Here is a 17,206-nt window from a genome sequence, read left to right on the forward strand (position 1 = left end):
TGTTTACCTGCAGGTCTGCTTTATTATAATGTTATTTACTGTTTACCTGCAGGTCTGCTTTATTATAATGTTATTTACTGTTTACCTGCAGGTCTCTGCTTTATTATAATGTTATTTACTGTTTACCTGCAGGTCTCTGCTTTATTATAATGTTATTTACTGTTTACCTGCAGGTCTCTGCTTTATTATAATGTTATTTACTGTTTACCTGCAGGTCTGCTTTATTATAATGTTATTTACTGTTTACCTGCAGGTCTGCTTTATTATAATGTTATTTACTGTTTACCTGCAGGTCTCTGCTTTATTATAATGTTATTTACTGTTTACCTGCTTGTCTCTGCTTTATTATAATGTTATTTACTGTTTACCTGCAGGTCTGCTTCATTATAATGTTATTTACTGTTTACCTGCAGGTCTCTGCTTTATTATAATGTTATTTACTGTTTACCTGCTTGTCTCTGCTTTATTATAATGTTATTTACTGTTTACCTGCAGGTCTCTGCTTTATTATAATGTTATTTACTGTTTACCTGCAGGTCTCTGCTTTATTATAATGTTATTTACTGTTTACCTGCAGGTCTCTGCTTTATTATAATATTATTTACTGTTTACCTGCAGGTCTGCTTTATTATAATGTTATTTACTGTTTACCTGCAGGTCTCTGCTTTATTATAATGTTATTTACTGTTTACCTGCAGGTCTGCTTTATTATAATGTTATTTACTGTTTACCTGCAGGTCTCTGCTTTATTATAATGTTATTTACTGTTTACCTACAGGTCTGCTTTATTATAATGTTATTTACTGTTTACCTGCAGGTCTGCTTTATTATAATGTTATTTACTGTTTACCTGCTTGTCTCTGCTTTATTATAATGTTATTTACTGTTTACCTGCAGGTCTGCTTTATTATAATGTTATTTACTGTTTACCTGCAGGTCTCTGCTTTATTATAATGTTATTTACTGTTTACCTGCAGGTCTCTGCTTTATTATAATGTTATTTACTGTTTACCTGCAGGTCTGCTTTATTATAATGTTATTTACTGTTTACCTGCAGGTCTGCTTTATTATAATGTTATTTACTGTTTACCTGCAGGTCTGCTTTATTATAATGTTATTTACTGTTTACCTGCAGGTCTGCTTTATTATAATGTTATTTACTGTTTACCTGCAGGTCTGCTTTATTATAATGTTATTTACTGTTTACCTGCAGGTCTGCTTTATTATAATGTTATTTACTGTTTACCTGCAGGTCTCTGCTTTATTATAATGTTATTTACTGTTTACCTGCAGGTCTGCTTTATTATAATGTTATTTACTGTTTACCTGCAGGTCTGCTTTATTATAATGTTATTTACTGTTTACCTGCAGGTCTCTGCTTTATTATAATGTTATTTACTGTTTACCTGCAGGTCTGCTTTATTATAATGTTATTTACTGTTTACCTGCAGGTCTGCTTTATTATAATGTTATTTACTGTTTACCTGCAGGTCTCTGCTTTATTATAATGTTATTTACTGTTTACCTGCAGGTCTGCTTTATTATAATGTTATTTACTGTTTACCTGCAGGTCTGCTTTATTATAATGTTATTTACTGTTTATCTGCAGGTCTCTGCTTTATTATAATGTTATTTACTGTTTACCTGCAGGTCTGCTTTATTATAATGTTATTTACTGTTTATCTGCAGGTCTCTGCTTTATTATAATGTTATTTACTGTTTACCTGCAGGTCTCTGCTTTATTATAATGTTATTTACTGTTTACCTGCAGGTCTCTGCTTTATTATAATGTTATTTACTGTTTACCTGCAGGTCTCTGCTTTATTATAATGTTATTTACTGTTTACCTGCAGGTCTCTGCTTTATTATAATGTTATTTACTGTTTACCTGCAGGTCTGCTTTATTATAATGTTATTTACTGTTTACCTGCAGGTCTCTGCTTTATTATAATGTTATTTACTGTTTACCTGCAGGTCTGCTTTATTATAATGTTATTTACTGTTTACCTGCAGGTCTGCTTTATTATAATGTTATTTACTGTTTACCTGCAGGTCTGCTTTATTATAATGTTATTTACTGTTTACCTGCAGGTCTCTGCTTTATTATAATGTTATTTACTGTTTACCTGCAGGTCTGCTTTATTATAATATTATTTACTGTTTACCTGCAGGTCTGCTTTATTATAATGTTATTTACTGTTTACCTGCAGGTCTGCTTTATTATAATGTTATTTACTGTTTACCTGCAGGTCTCTGCTTTATTATAATGTTATTTACTGTTTACCTGCAGGTCTCTGCTTTATTATAATGTTATTTACTGTTTACCTGCAGGTCTCTGCTTTATTATAATGTTATTTACTGTTTACCTGCAGGTCTCTGCTTTATTATAATGTTATTTACTGTTTACCTGCAGGTCTGCTTTATTATAATGTTATTTACTGTTTACCTGCAGGTCTCTGCTTTATTATAATGTTATTTACTGTTTACCTGCAGGTCTCTGCTTTATTATAATGTTATTTACTGTTTACCTGCAGGTCTGCTTTATTATAATGTTATTTACTGTTTACCTGCAGGTCTGCTTTATTATAATGTTATTTACTGTTTACCTGCAGGTCTGCTTTATTATAATGTTATTTACTGTTTACCTGCAGGCCTCTGCTTTATTATAATGTTATTTACTGTTTACCTGCAGGTCTCTGCTTTATTATAATGTTATTTACTGTTTACCTGCAGGTCTCTGCTTTATTATAATGTTATTTACTGTTTACCTGCAGGTCTCTGCTTTATTATAATGTTATTTACTGTTTACCTGCAGGTCTGCTTTATTATAATGTTATTTACTGTTTACCTGCAGGTCTGCTTTATTATAATGTTATTTACTGTTTACCTGCAGGTCTGCTTTATTATAATGTTATTTACTGTTTACCTGCAGGTCTGCTTTATTATAATGTTATTTACTGTTTACCTGCAGGTCTGCTTTATTATAATGTTATTTACTGTTTACCTGCAGGTCTGCTTTATTATAATGTTATTTACTGTTTACCTGCAGGTCTCTGCTTTATTATAATGTTATTTACTGTTTACCTGCAGGTCTGCTTTATTATAATGTTATTTACTGTTTACCTGCAGGTCTCTGCTTTATTATAATGTTATTTACTGTTTACCTGCAGGTCTGCTTTATTATAATATTATTTACTGTTTACCTGCAGGTCTCTGCTTTATTATAATATTATTTACTGTTTACCTGCAGGTCTCTGCTTTATTATAATGTTATTTACTGTTTACCTGCAGGTCTGCTTTATTATAATGTTATTTACTGTTTACCTGCAGGTCTGCTTTATTATAATGTTATTTACTGTTTACCTGCAGGTCTCTGCTTTATTATAATGTTATTTACTGTTTACCTGCAGGTCTGCTTTATTATAATGTTATTTACTGTTTACCTGCAGGTCTGCTTTATTATAATGTTATTTACTGTTTACCTGCAGGTCTGCTTTATTATAATGTTATTTACTGTTTACCTGCAGGTCTCTGCTTTATTATAATGTTATTTACTGTTTACCTGCAGGTCTCTGCTTTATTATAATGTTATTTACTGTTTACCTGCAGGTCTGCTTTATTATAATATTATTTACTGTTTACCTGCAGGTCTGCTTTATTATAATGTTATTTACTGTTTACCTGCAGGTCTCTGCTTTATTATAATGTTATTTACTGTTTACCTGCAGGTCTGCTTTATTATAATGTTATTTACTGTTTACCTGCAGGTCTCTGCTTTATTATAATGTTATTTACTGTTTACCTGCAGGTCTCTGCTTTATTATAATGTTATTTACTGTTTACCTGCAGGTCTGCTTTATTATAATGTTATTTACTGTTTACCTGCAGGTCTGCTTTATTATAATGTTATTTACTGTTTACCTGCAGGTCTCTGCTTTATTATAATGTTATTTACTGTTTACCTGCAGGTCTCTGCTTTATTATAATGTTATTTACTGTTTACCTGCAGGTCTCTGCTTTATTATAATGTTATTTACTGTTTACCTGCAGGTCTGCTTTATTATAATGTTATTTACTGTTTACCTGCAGGTCTCTGCTTTATTATAATGTTATTTACTGTTTACCTGCAGGTCTGCTTTATTATAATGTTATTTACTGTTTACCTGCAGGTCTGCTTTATTATAATGTTATTTACTGTTTACCTGCAGGTCTGCTTTATTATAATGTTATTTACTGTTTACCTGCAGGTCTCTGCTTTATTATAATGTTATTTACTGTTTACCTGCAGGTCTGCTTTATTATAATGTTATTTACTGTTTACCTGCAGGTCTCTGCTTTATTATAATGTTATTTACTGTTTACCTGCAGGTCTCTGCTTTATTATAATGTTATTTACTGTTTACCTGCAGGTCTCTGCTTTATTATAATGTTATTTACTGTTTACCTGCAGGTCTCTGCTTTATTATAATGTTATTTACTGTTTACCTGCAGGTCTGCTTTATTATAATGTTATTTACTGTTTACCTGCAGGTCTCTGCTTTATTATAATGTTATTTACTGTTTACCTGCAGGTCTCTGCTTTATTATAATGTTATTTACTGTTTACCTGCAGGTCTCTGCTTTATTATAATGTTATTTACTGTTTACCTGCAGGTCTCTGCAGTATCATATGTAACTCACTTTGGATAAAAGCGTCTGATAAATGACAATAGAATAGAATAAAATAGCAGACATGACATAAATAAGACAAGCAGTAAATCAGACAGGAGGGTGGATGAGTGCAGGTCAGACTGCTGGGAGTCCAGTTGGACACAGGTCCTGCCATGCAGTGTGAGTGGATTTTTCTTTTTGTTTGTTAAGATGAGGCTTCCTGATAGAAATGTTCAACATTTAATATAATAATTTGATTTACTTTGAATGCTTAACTACCATATAACTGAGTGACCTGCCCTGTCGCTTTGCATTCCAAGATTTACTCTGGAAAATAAAATGTTTGTATTCTAGATTTATCATATACACAAATATTTTCCTGCAGGCATAATATCCAACTATCCAGAAAGGATCAATTTAATGCATTTAAACTGTAGAGTCGCATATTTCAGAAATATACTGGATTATTGAGCCTATATCCCCAATAAATGAGACTTGAAGGTAAATAATGTCTCACGGGTCAGTTCCTTTTTAAGATGAGCTTGTGGTGTCATTAATTTTGATAAAAATAAATCTGACAAATCTTAAAGAGGACCAGGACCGAGAAGACAGGACAGACTAGAAAGCTGAAATAAAAAGCATTTTTTATGCGTTGGTTCACAGAGATTCTCTCCCAAGCTGTGGGCTCAGCCCCCACTGGAATTATTACTCAGTTTATTAGTTTATTAGTGATTGTAAAGTAAGCATTCCTAGAGCCGGCCTTGTTTAGGACCCTCTGTCCGCGTGCTTTCCTCCATCCTGTGTACGTGAGCTCGCGCGCTGTTTATATAAAGACGGGTTTGTTGTGCGCGAGCCGACCTGAGGTCAGCCTGCCTCCATTGTTCTCTGTTCTTCTCCTCCAACCTCTTCATTCTTGAAACCAAAGTTATTTTAAGCACGAGGAAGTCAAGAACCTGACACCTGTCCTCGCGCCAGCTCGGAGCTCCAGGCTCCAGGACCCGGAGCTCCAGGCTCCAGGCTCCAGGACCCGGAGCTCCAGGCTCCAGGCTCCAGGACCCGGAGCTCCAGGCTCCAGGTCCCGGAGCTCCAGGCTCCAGGCTCCAGGTCCCGGAGCTCCAGGCTCCAGGACCCGGAGCTCCAGGCTCCAGGCTCCAGGACCCGGAGCTCCAGGCTCCAGGACCCGGAGCTCCAGGCTCCAGGCTCCAGGACCCGGAGCTCCAGGCTCCAGGACCCGGAGCTCCAGGCTCCAGGCTCCAGGACCCGGAGCTCCAGGCTCCAGGCTCCAGGTCCCGGAGCTCCAGGCTCCAGGTCCCGGAGCTCCATAAAGAGGCCGGACTCCAGCTCCAGGCCAGAGGAAGAACCCAGCAGCTCCGCTCAGAATCCCGTTAGAAAAACGCGACATTGGAGCCGCGAGCAGAAGGTCGCGGCGGCGCGGACAGACGCGCACCGGCTCGGGAAAAGTCGCGTTTGAAAGCAACAACACATCTGGACGTCCACTGTACGGAGCCGAATTTACCAGAAGAGCCTCACAGGTCCGCAAACCCCGCCGCTCGCAGCTGGCGCTGCTGCTGCCGCCGTCCAGAGACCGCTCCCTTCAAACGCGACCTCCCGCTACGAGGTCCGCCACGGTGACCCGAAACCAGCTGCCATGTAGAGGTCACCCACACCGCCCACGAGACACCAAACCAACAACACTCACCTGGAAGGGATCCTGCCGCACGCTGTCCTCTGCTCGGACTCCAACAGACCGAACCAGAACCGATCCAAGAAAACCAAGAGGACCAGAAAGAAGAAAGTTCAACTTTTCAGCTTCTCTCCGTCGCTTCCGCCCACTGCGTCGTGACGTATGCACGTAGTGAAGGCGGAGCTAAGCAGCGACAGTTTCACCCATAGACATAAAATACAGACACAGGAGAGTGGACCGGTAGTTTCTCCACATAACTGTTTTCTGTGGAACAACGCGTATATATTACACACAAACAGAACACTTCTCTATATAACTGGTTGATAAATAATGGTAATACAATGAATAATCTGCTAAATGATAAATTTTACTCCTATGAGGTGTTTATGGATAAATATGATATTGAAGTTTCACAAAGAGAGTTTTACATGGAAGAATAATTACCTCCACCAAAGATGTTATGTTTTTACCGCCTTTATCTGTTTGTCTGTGTTCAAGATAACTTGAGAGGTTATGGATGGATTTTCATGAAATTTCAGGACTTGTTGGAAACGTGAAAAGGAAGAACTGATTTTATTCTGGTGGTGATCCGGATCACCGTTTGGATCCAGGAACTTTTTAAAGGCCTTGGCGGAGGTTTACGCTCTCCGAGTGTTTTTCTGGGTAACTTCTGAATTACACAGTTTTGATACAAAACTTTATTTTCAGACTTTGTACAACTGTATCTCTATACTGATAAATTAATAAATGTAAATAAAAGAAAGAGTCAACCATAGTCAAGAGAAAGCAGCAACGATTCCCGTATTTTGTTCAGCATACAATTGCAATAACCGGCGAAATATTAAAAGCAGATCGTGTGGAATTACATTTCATAAGGTTGAATAATAATTTATTTAACCAGATAAAAATAGGTGAATCCAAATGCATCAATAAACAAACATGATGGGTTCAAATTCATCCATCCATCCATCTTCTGCCGCTTATCCGGGGTCGGGTCGCTGGGGCAGCAGCCTAAGCAGGGAAGCCCAGACTTCCCTCTCCCCAGCCACATTTGCCAACTCTGCGGGGGGGATCCCGAGGCGTTCCCAGGCCAGCCGAGAGATATAATCCCTCCAGCGTGTCCTGGGTCTTCCCCGGGGTCTCCTCCCAGAGGGACGTGCCTGGAACACCTCACCAGGGAGGTCCAGGAGGCATCCTGACCAGATGCCCGAGCCACCTCAACTGGTTCCTCTCGATGCGGAGGAGCAGCGGCTCTACTCTGAGCCCCTCCCGGATGACCGAGCTCCTCACCCTATCTCTAAGGGAGAGCCCGGCCACCCTGCGGAGGAAACCCATTTCAGCCGCCTGTATACGAGATCTCCTTCTTTCGGTCACGACCAACAGCTCATGACCATAGGTGAGGGTAGGAACGTAGATCGACTGGTAAATGGAGAGCTTCGCCTTCTGGCTCAGCTCCTTCTTCACCACGACAGACCGGCGCAGAGTCCGCATTACTGCAGACGCCGCACCGATCCATCTGTCGATCTCGCGCTCCATCCTTCCCTCACTCGTGAACAAGACCCCGAGATATTTAAACTCCTCCACTTGAGGCAGGACCTGACTCCCGACCCGGAGAGGGCAATCCACCCTATTCCGGCTGAGGACCATGGTCTCAGATTTGGAGGTGCTGATTCTCATCCCAGCCGCTTCACACTCGGCCGCGAATCGCTCAAGCGAGAGCTGGAGATCACGTTCCAGAGCCCAAGCCATGCGTCGAGGTGAGTCCAACTATATCTAGCTGGAACCGCTCAACCTCGCACACAAGCTCAGGCTCCTTCCCCACCAGAGAGGTGGGGGGGGGGTTCAAATTCATTTATTTTGTAGTTACCTTCTGTCTTAAAAAGCATTAAAAAAATATTTTAGCATAAAAACAGGGATCTGTTTCATAATATCTCTGTCCTTTGTAACAAACCAAACTAGGAGAAAAATACGGTGAAAACTGGGGAAGTTTTTGTTGTGGTTGGACCTACACCTTACAGGTATTGGAGTCCACGGAGACCCATCCAAGATGGCGGCGCGATGAGACGTCAGCTCGTACAGGCAGCGTGACGCTATGCAGAGTCTATGTATATTATGTCTATGAGAAGTATGCGGGGCCACGTAAGCGGTGTTTTCAAAGTGACAAGGCATCACGGAGATCCGTGAACTGCAGCTGTGGTTATTACACATTTTATAATTATTTCATCTTGAATTTATTCTGATTTTATCATTTTTATTAAATTACTGTCTCAGAACTCCGTCCGCCCAGCTCTTCATCAGACTGCCGTTGCAGGACAGGCAGGTGTGATCTACCTGCTCGTCCCACCTTGATGCTGACCGATGCCGTTCCCATGGAAACCAGCTGGCATCAGACATTCAGAAACTCATCACTCTCAGGTGAGAAACTGGAGCACCTGAGATCACCTGACGTCCACGTGATCAAACCAAGTACAACCAGGTAAACAAGAATGTTGTCAACATCCGCCAATCACAGAGAAGCAGCACAATTTCATCCAATATTTAATATTTTTCATCTTCATAAACAGGAAGTCACAAGGTCACAAACAGGAAGTCACAAGATCACAAACAGGAAGTCACAAGGTCACAAACAGGAAGTCACAAGGTCAAACAGGAAGTCACAAGGTCAAACAGGAAGTCACATGGTCTCACAAAGTTGTTCTGGTTTACATTTAAAGCCATTTAACTTCCAGCCAATCAGATTAGAGATCTGCAGAGACAACCAATCAGAGGCTGACGTTCTGATTGGCTGACAGGAGGAGACTTTCAGGATCAGAAGGAAATAAAGATTGACGGTGAAATATAAATACTCTGTAAACAACAACATCCTCAGCAGAGCAGGACCACCAGGAGACGCTGTCCAGATAACACCTGTTCAAGTAACAGCCTCGTCACCTTCAGCTTGCTAACCTTGCTAATCATGCTAATGAGGCTAACGTCCGTGTCTCCCATTTTGGCCCCGCCCCTCTGGTCCAGGTATTGGCTCCGCCCCTCAGCCGGCCACGCGGTAGTTGGCATGAAACTCCGGCTGGATGTCGCAGACGCGACGCAGAAGCTCGCCAAGCACTGCCTCCCGGTTACCATGGTAACTGTTCTTGATGCGACCCATCCGCTCTGCGGTGTCACGGTCCACTTCCACTGCACTGTTACCATGGGAACCAAGGGCCTGGGGGGAGAGCACAGGAAGGGAGTGAAAATCTGGAGAAAGGAGGAAGAAGAAGCTGAGGAAGAGGAGGAGCAGGACTCACGGCAGCCTCCTTGGTCTTGAACTCCTTCTCTCTCTGCATGCGGTACTGCTCAATCTCAGCCTGGGCCTCCTCCTTAGCCTGCTTCAGACGCCGATTCTTACCTGCACACATGACATCACATCCTGGTGAAGCCCCTCCCCCTCTGACTGCGTCATGTGACATCAGCTTCATCCTGAACTACGTAGCGGGACTTATGGAGGAGTGTCTGGACTACGGCGCTGGTTCACTTCCGACCAGTTAAATTACCATGGTAACGTACGCTGAACAGCTAACCTGTTCTGGATTAAAGATCAATGAGCATAAAAGCTCCGCCTCCTGACCAATCAGATCTCCTGGAAAATTCTCCATGTTTCTGAACGTCTGCTCCTCCATGGTGACGTAGCTGCTCTGCAAGGCGATTGGTGAGAGGCTGCAAGCTCCGCCCCTTTAATGTGACGATGTGAAACCTGGTTGGATTACCGATGACCAGCTGGTACCGCTGGTCCAGATCCTGGAGGTCTGGCTCAGTGGACTCAGTAGTGGAGACATATGTGGACGTTGATGTGGCTTCGCTGTCCACGTCTCTGATGTCACAGAACGACGCTCAAAACACACAATGACGCTCACAATGTGTGTGTAGAAGACGATTCACCAGAACTCAACCACCGTTGACCCGGACTAACTAACCACAACCCTTTTAACATGTCCTACCGTATTTTATTCTCCAGAAGACGAACTTACAAGCCTTTCATTTTCCCCGTAACGTGGCTTGTCTTTAACGCATGGGGTCCGTAACCGCCTAAACAGTTAGGATGATGAATGGATTAACTTTTTCATAATATTCTAATTTTCTGAGATGTAGACTGTCTCATTTTACTGGCAGGAAGTTCCGATGATGACGTAGAATTCCTGGTAGCCGACGGCATCTGTAGACTGGAGACGCTTCTCATGTTGCTTTCAGCTCAGCAGTTCACACTGGAGCTGCATTTATACTGGAATCATGCTAAAGTTTAGCTAGCTTAGCTTGTTTAGCTTAGCATGTCTATCTTAGCTAGCTTAGCTAGCTGAGCTTAGCATGTCTATCTTAGCTAGCTTAGTTTGGCTAGCTTAGCTTGTTTAGCTTAGCTAGCTGAGCTTAGCATGTCTATCTTAGCTAGATTAGCTTGGCTAGCTTAGCTTGGCTAGCTTGCCTTAACTTAGTTCAGCGCTCCACGAGCTGGAGGCTAGCTGGGATGCTAGCTGGCTTGAAAGCAGCTCCAACAGAAAACGTGGGGAGTCCATGGAGCAGGTCCATCTGGTTCCGGAGAGTACGAGGCGGGTTTCTGGCTCCTGTCGGGGCTGAGAAAGACCAAACCGGTCCCAGTTCCCTCCGTGGTTAAAGCCAGAAACCGAGTTTGGCTGAGACCCGTTCCCACCGAATTTATCAGCCCGTTTCAGTCTCTGGACTCCTCCCGGGCTCTGGACCACCTCTGGTCCACCTCTGACCGAACCAACCAGGCCTTCAAGCTGCGGCTCCAGACCGACCGTCTACTTACGTTTGCGGGCTTCAGCCACCTTCTCCGCGGCTCTCTTCTCGGCCTGCAGCAGCTGCTGGATGCCTTGAGACTGGCTCGCCATGCCGGGGAGCGACGCGGGACGGACCGGGGGAAGAACCGGGAAGAACCTGTCAAGCAGCGGAGACGCGAAGCGAAGGTCGGAGGAGGATTTCGCTTCCTCTGCAGTCAGCTGATGTCGCGTCACGATGCAGCTGTCACGTGATGTTGTCACGAGCCCTGGGGTCCGGAGCAGAAACTTCCTCCTGATCGATGATGTCGACAAGTTATTTGTTTTTTTCCCTTATTGAAACAAGAAACAGGCTGGTTTAGTACAGAACTAATTCAATGACATTTTGATATAATAAAAACTGAACTTAATAGACATCCATAAAGTAAAAAAAGGTTTGAAAATAATGCATAAATTGAATCAATAATCAATATCAGGACAAAAATCCGTGTAAAAAAATAAATAAGATACATCAAACAAAATCAACAAAGAACAACGAGGTCTAACAAAAATTCCAAGTTCAGAAGCGATTATAAAGATTGTTTTGAATCAATGCATTTCACAGCTTGATTCAGATCCAATAACTCATTACTACATGTAACAAACAATGGTTTCATATTTAAAGAGACATTTGTGTATAAAATGCTCAGCTAACAAAATTAAAGAATTATACAAGAGTTTAGTTTTTTTGTCCTCTAAGACAAGTCCAAAATAAATTGATGTAAAATTTAAGATTAGAATATAACTCTTTTTTTTTTTTTTTTTTTTTTTTTTAAAAATAAAATTCTGAAAAGAACTCCAAAATTTCTTTACAATGACACATAAAAAGCAGGTGGATCAGGGTTTCTATCTCCGTTTCACAGAAGGAACATGTCATTCAGACATATAAAATGAGTTTCTTTTGGTGGGCGGTGGTCATGGGGGCCTTTGTTGGGACCTGCTGCCCTCTGTCCCCATGGGGCGTCGCACACAATGAGATGGATGTGTGTATGATGTAGTGTGTATAAGGAATATGAGGCCGGATGGAAGGGGGTTAGGGGGTGTGTATGTGTGTAGAGTGGAGTATGTGATGGGGTGTGTGTGGGTGTATAGAGGTGAAGGGATGGGGTCGGAGTATGGGCATGTATAGGGGGACAGTGTATAAGGGAAACTGGGGGGGTTGAGTGTAAAGCAGAAGACTGTCTGAATGGGGACTGAGTAGGGGGTGTGTGATGAGTGTGAGGGTGTGTCGAGGGGAGCGTGTGAGGTGGGATGTTATGGGATGTGTGTGCATGGGGTGGGGGGATTGCCTTCGGGCTCTTGGGCTCTATGCTGGCCCGGGCCTGCTGGGGCCTGTTCCCCCTGACCGTGGGGGGCTCTGCTGGGGCCCCCCCTCTGCCACCTCCTGGGTGGATGCATGGCTGGCTCAGGAGCGGGGGGTTTGGGATCTGTGCTTGGAGACGGCTGCCAGCTGCTCGAGCCTCGGGGTTCTCCGGGCCTTCCTCTTGCCTGCGTGTGGGCGGGGTCACACTGTGTGGGCGGGGCCACATTAGCACAATCTCTCTTCTCTGAACACGTTCCACTCTGTATGTTCTGCATGTGACACAGTCACTGAGTCGCCTGCAGGTTCATTTACTAACATCGGCTGGTTTTCTTCCTGTGTGTCTGATCTAGCTTGTTAGCTCTGGGTTTTCCTGATAGTTGATGGTTTCGTCCTCCCGCAGGGGGAACATGACTCCAGCGTGAATAGGTGTATGGAGGTGTGTATATGTATAAGTGGGTGTGTATGTGTGCTTATATACACGCAAATGTATGTAGGTTGTTCTCTTTTTCAATCTTTCTTTTTCTCTCTACAAGGTGTTTCGATTCTCTTTCTGTCCCTCTTCTGTCCTCGCCGGTCCGGTCCAGCAGTACAAACTTTGTAATAAAAACAATTATGCAAAATAAATAAGTGTCTGAGATAATCTGAGACCAGTTTTCAGCCTGGAGGAACACACAAGTCAAGATGTTATCATCATTGTTGAGCAGGAAGATTGGCCTGAAGTTGAGAGCCAGTCTGGAGTCATTCTCAGGTTTAGGGATGAGCGTCATGGTGGTTGGAGGAGTGTATGTATCAGATATTTCTGTTAATACAAGGAAGAGATCTTTGTCATTAATAAGCAGCAATTTTACAGCAATATGCTGACTTCTTTGTCCTTCCTCAGCCCATTTCGCTCTCCACCATGATGCACCGTTAGCCATAGTGATGCAGATACTGCAGAACATAGCCACAAAGATTCATGGGTATTGAGCTGGTAACAACAATAGTTCTTTATTACAGCAGACTTCCAGTTTGCCTGCGACCCCGACGTCTGCCCCTGGCCAAACAGGCAGCCCAGCAGAAAATTAAGGAGATGTACAAAGCAGGCATCATTGAGCCATCCAACAGCCCTTGGGCTCCACCTGCAGTCCTGGTCCGGAAGAAAGATGGAACATGGTGCTTTTGTGTAGATTACCAGTGCCTTAATAAAGTGACACACAAGGACTCTTACCCCATACCATGAATCAATGATGCACTAGACTACATTGCTGGCTCTTCTTGCTTTAGCTCCCTTGACCTGCGGAGTGGTTACTGGCAGGTAGAGCTGTCTCCAGAGGCTCGCCCAAAGACAGCATTCTCCATATCGGGAGGAGCTGTGGCAGTTCAAAGTCATGCCAAATTCAAGTCATTAACAAGACCAGCAGGACGACTTAATCCTTACTTGGGTCCAGGCTTGGCTTGAGGAAGGACATCGACCAAAGTGGGAAGCAGTGTCAGCTCTCAACTTGGAGACGAAGGCCCTGTATTCACAGTGGCCCAGCATTGTCATACAAGGAGGCCTCCTCTACCACAGGTGGAAATAACCAGGGGGCCAGTGCCAGATATTGCAACTCCTGGTTCCCCGCAGTCTGAGACACCGGGTCCTTAAAATGGTCCACGGCTCAGTGGGGTCAGGACACTTTGGAGTGGCAAAGACCCTGCATAGACTGAGAGGACGCTCTTACTGGCCAGGGTGCCACCGTGATGTGGAGCTGTTTGTTCACTGCACTGCACAAAAAGGCCCTAAAAGATGGTTGCATGCCCCCTTGCAACAGTACCAGGTGGGGGCACCTATGGAGAGACGGGCATAGACTTCCTGGGCCCATTCCCAGTTTCACATCAAGGGAACCGGTATGTGCTGGTGGACATGGACTATTTCACAAAATAGCCAGAGTCATATGCAGTCCCTGATCAGAGTGCATCAACTCCTGCAGAGAAGCTGGTCAATGAGATGTTCTGCCGTTTTGGAGTGCCGGAGGGGATTCACAGTGATCAAGGGTGGAACTTTGAGTCCAGGGTCTTCTAGGAGGTGTGTCAGCGCCTTGGTGTGAGGAAGACAAGGACCACTCCACTGCACCCACAGAGTGATAGCCTTGTGGAACGGTTTGATCGGATCCTGTCCACCCAGTTAGCCATTCTCACTGACTACCACCGGGATGCCACTGGGATTGCCACCTACCGATGGTACTGTAGTCCTATAGGACTGCAGTTCAAGAATCTACCAGGTGTACTCCAGCAGCACTCATGTTTGGCCATGAACTATGTACCCCAGTGGATTCGGTTTTTGGGGCTCCACCTGAGCAAGAAGTAAGAGGAGAACCTGGGACTGAGTATTACCACAACCTCTGTGAGCGGGTGCGGCAGGTCCATGAGCTGGCCAGGCAGTCCTTGACCGAGGCTGGGGTGCAGCAGAAGAGAGCTTAGGACCTTGACTGTCGAGGACAGGACTTTATAAGTGGTGCCCAGGTTTGGGTCTACAATCCAGTGAGGAAGAAGGGTCATTCCCCAAAGTTAGACAGCCACTGGATGGGTCCCTGCCCTGTTTTGGAAAAGCTGTCAGATGTGATCTATTGGGTGCAACTACCGCAGAGACATCAGGCAGTAGTCCTCCACAGGCACCGCCTGGCACCCTACCAACCATTGGCTTCATCTGTGGGGCAAACGGAGAGTGACACCCAGACAGAGACCCCTCTACCACCTCCAGCTGTGGGCGAGAGCCCTGCACGCCCAAGTAGATGACAGCGGTGCCCCCCCACGGTACCTTTCAGACTTTGTGGTGGGTTCATGTATTGCTGGGGACAGCTAATCCAGCTAGGTGGGGGCTGTGTAGTGTTCTAAGCTAACATAGCCGCAAAGGCTCATGGGTATTGAGCTGTTAATAACAATAGTTCCTTTCTCATTGTTACCAAGTAAGTTCAAGTACTGTTATTGAATTACTGTTATGGAACTACTTTAATTAATGGTTAGGTGCATATTAAGTTTGGCTGTTAGTCATGGTTTCCGTTTTGGCACCGTGAGTCTGGGAGGTTGTAGCTGGAGAGACGCCCCCACCTCTCTGCTGTTGTGAAGGTGATAAATAAATTAATCTTGAGGTAGAACTCTTAATTGTGTTTTGGCTGGTCATTACAATACTGTCCAGAAAAGATTGCAGAACTATCGGCTATTATCATTTGGTTGACTTGTTAAAAATGGAAACAATTTCTTTGATAGTTTCCATTTCCTTCAGTCCAGCTGGTTTAATTGTTCGTCATGCGTTATTGAAATCTGCTGTGTTGTAAATTTAAAAAAAATCCCATTTGTCTTGCTGTGTGATGAAATGCACGTTTACTAATCTTATGAGTTGCAGTAACAATTTCAGGACCGTATAATTCATCATGTAGGAGCTTCCAGTTAAACTTCCAGTAAGGTTTATTTCTGGGACAAACATGAGGTCGAACAGTAAGCTGAATCATGAAATAATCTGTTAGCAGAAATGTTAACTTTGGAGATAAAGTTTCAACTATTTTCTGACACCAACCAGAAGGCTAATCTAGATTTAGCCATGCCGCCAGGCTTGAACCAATAAAGGTTTTGCATCTCAGAGCCACAAGTCAGATAAATTTAATGCTCTACAATTTCTGAGGAGGATTGTTGTGATGATTCTGAAAAGTAGATGGAAATCTATCGAGGCTTTCATCTTCGAAAATATTAAAATCACCACCAACTATCAGGTTTGGGGTTGGATATCTGTTAGTTTTTAATAGAATCAGCTCATTCAGACAACATGAGTTTGTTTTGTGGAGCAGAATTCTTTTGGAGAGTACCTAAACACCAAAACTATAAAATCATCATGAACATGAAGGACACAAATGATCCAATAACCAAGTTCATCTTTCAGAGATATTTCAACAGCTGCTGATCTGTTTCTGCCATGACTCCAGTTTATTTTATCGCCACAGAATTTTTCATCAGTTTCTTTGGAGAAGGAAACATTGAGCTTTCTGACTTTTACCAAACAGGAAGATTTTATTTTTTGAATCTCGCAGACCTTCGCATGAGCGAACCATAAGAACACACTGTGTTAACCTTGCCCACCATGTCCAACCAATCACACAATACTTCTCAGAGACTCACAACATAAAACCTCTGCTGGATTGATGTGTTGACAACTTTCTTCAGTCGCGTTCAACAGAACAAAATGATGTCGTTATCTCCTTCTGGAGCCTCGACAAGAACAAAATTCTGGCTTCTTGTGGAGGATTGAACGAGCTGGTTGTGGCACCGTGCCAGGGAAACGGTGGATCAATGCGCGGAGGGAGAGCAGGAGTTTTATCATGAATATTAATGAGAAATGCGAAAATTTGCATAAAAGATTGCCACTTTGCTTGAGAATGACCAGTAGCAACACGTCGAAAAGATTGCAAAGAAAGGTTCTGAGAAAACATTTTATTTAAAGTAAAACTTTTCTCTGACAGAAAAAACATGAAAAATGTTTTTTTCCATGTTTATTTTTTAAATGTCAAATTATTTTGTACATATTCTGTGGCAAAAAACTTGATTTTAAAACTTTTTAAGATTAAATATTTTTGCTATCAGTATGAAAATAATTACGATCAAATATTTTTTCATTACAAACCTTTCTTCCCTCCATGCATATTTTCTTGCACTGAATAAAAACAAGTCGAACTCCACACTGATCAGCTGGTCACATGGCTTAGAAACACCTGGAAGTCACCATGGTGACAAGAAGGTATACAGATGCTGTTAAAC

General features: G+C 42.9%; 2 protein-coding genes across 2 annotated transcripts in view; both read right to left on the reverse strand.

The window, feature by feature from the left end:
• slc31a1 (solute carrier family 31 member 1) overlaps window positions 1–6,477 on the reverse strand; it is a 40,124-nt gene extending 33,647 nt beyond the window's left edge. The window contains exon 1 of the mRNA XM_079256664.1: window positions 6,350–6,477. The gene's annotated coding sequence lies outside the window, so the exon portion shown is untranslated. The remainder of the gene's footprint in view (window positions 1–6,349) is intronic.
• Window positions 6,478–8,867: 2,390 nt separating this feature from the next.
• On the reverse strand, window positions 8,868–11,319 carry atp6v1g1 (ATPase H+ transporting V1 subunit G1). Its single transcript, XM_079257085.1, has 3 exons — window positions 11,133–11,319; window positions 9,619–9,719; window positions 8,868–9,536 (listed from the first exon to the last, which is right to left on the reverse strand). Exons 1-3 carry the CDS (start codon window positions 11,212–11,214, stop codon window positions 9,363–9,365), a joined length of 357 nt encoding a protein of 118 aa, XP_079113211.1. The 5' UTR covers window positions 11,215–11,319; the 3' UTR covers window positions 8,868–9,362.
• Between the last annotated feature and the right edge of the window lie 5,887 nt (window positions 11,320–17,206).

This window comes from Telmatherina bonti, assembly GCF_933228915.1.
Source record: "Telmatherina bonti genome assembly, chromosome: 17".
Taxonomy (NCBI): domain Eukaryota; kingdom Metazoa; phylum Chordata; class Actinopteri; order Atheriniformes; family Telmatherinidae; genus Telmatherina; species Telmatherina bonti.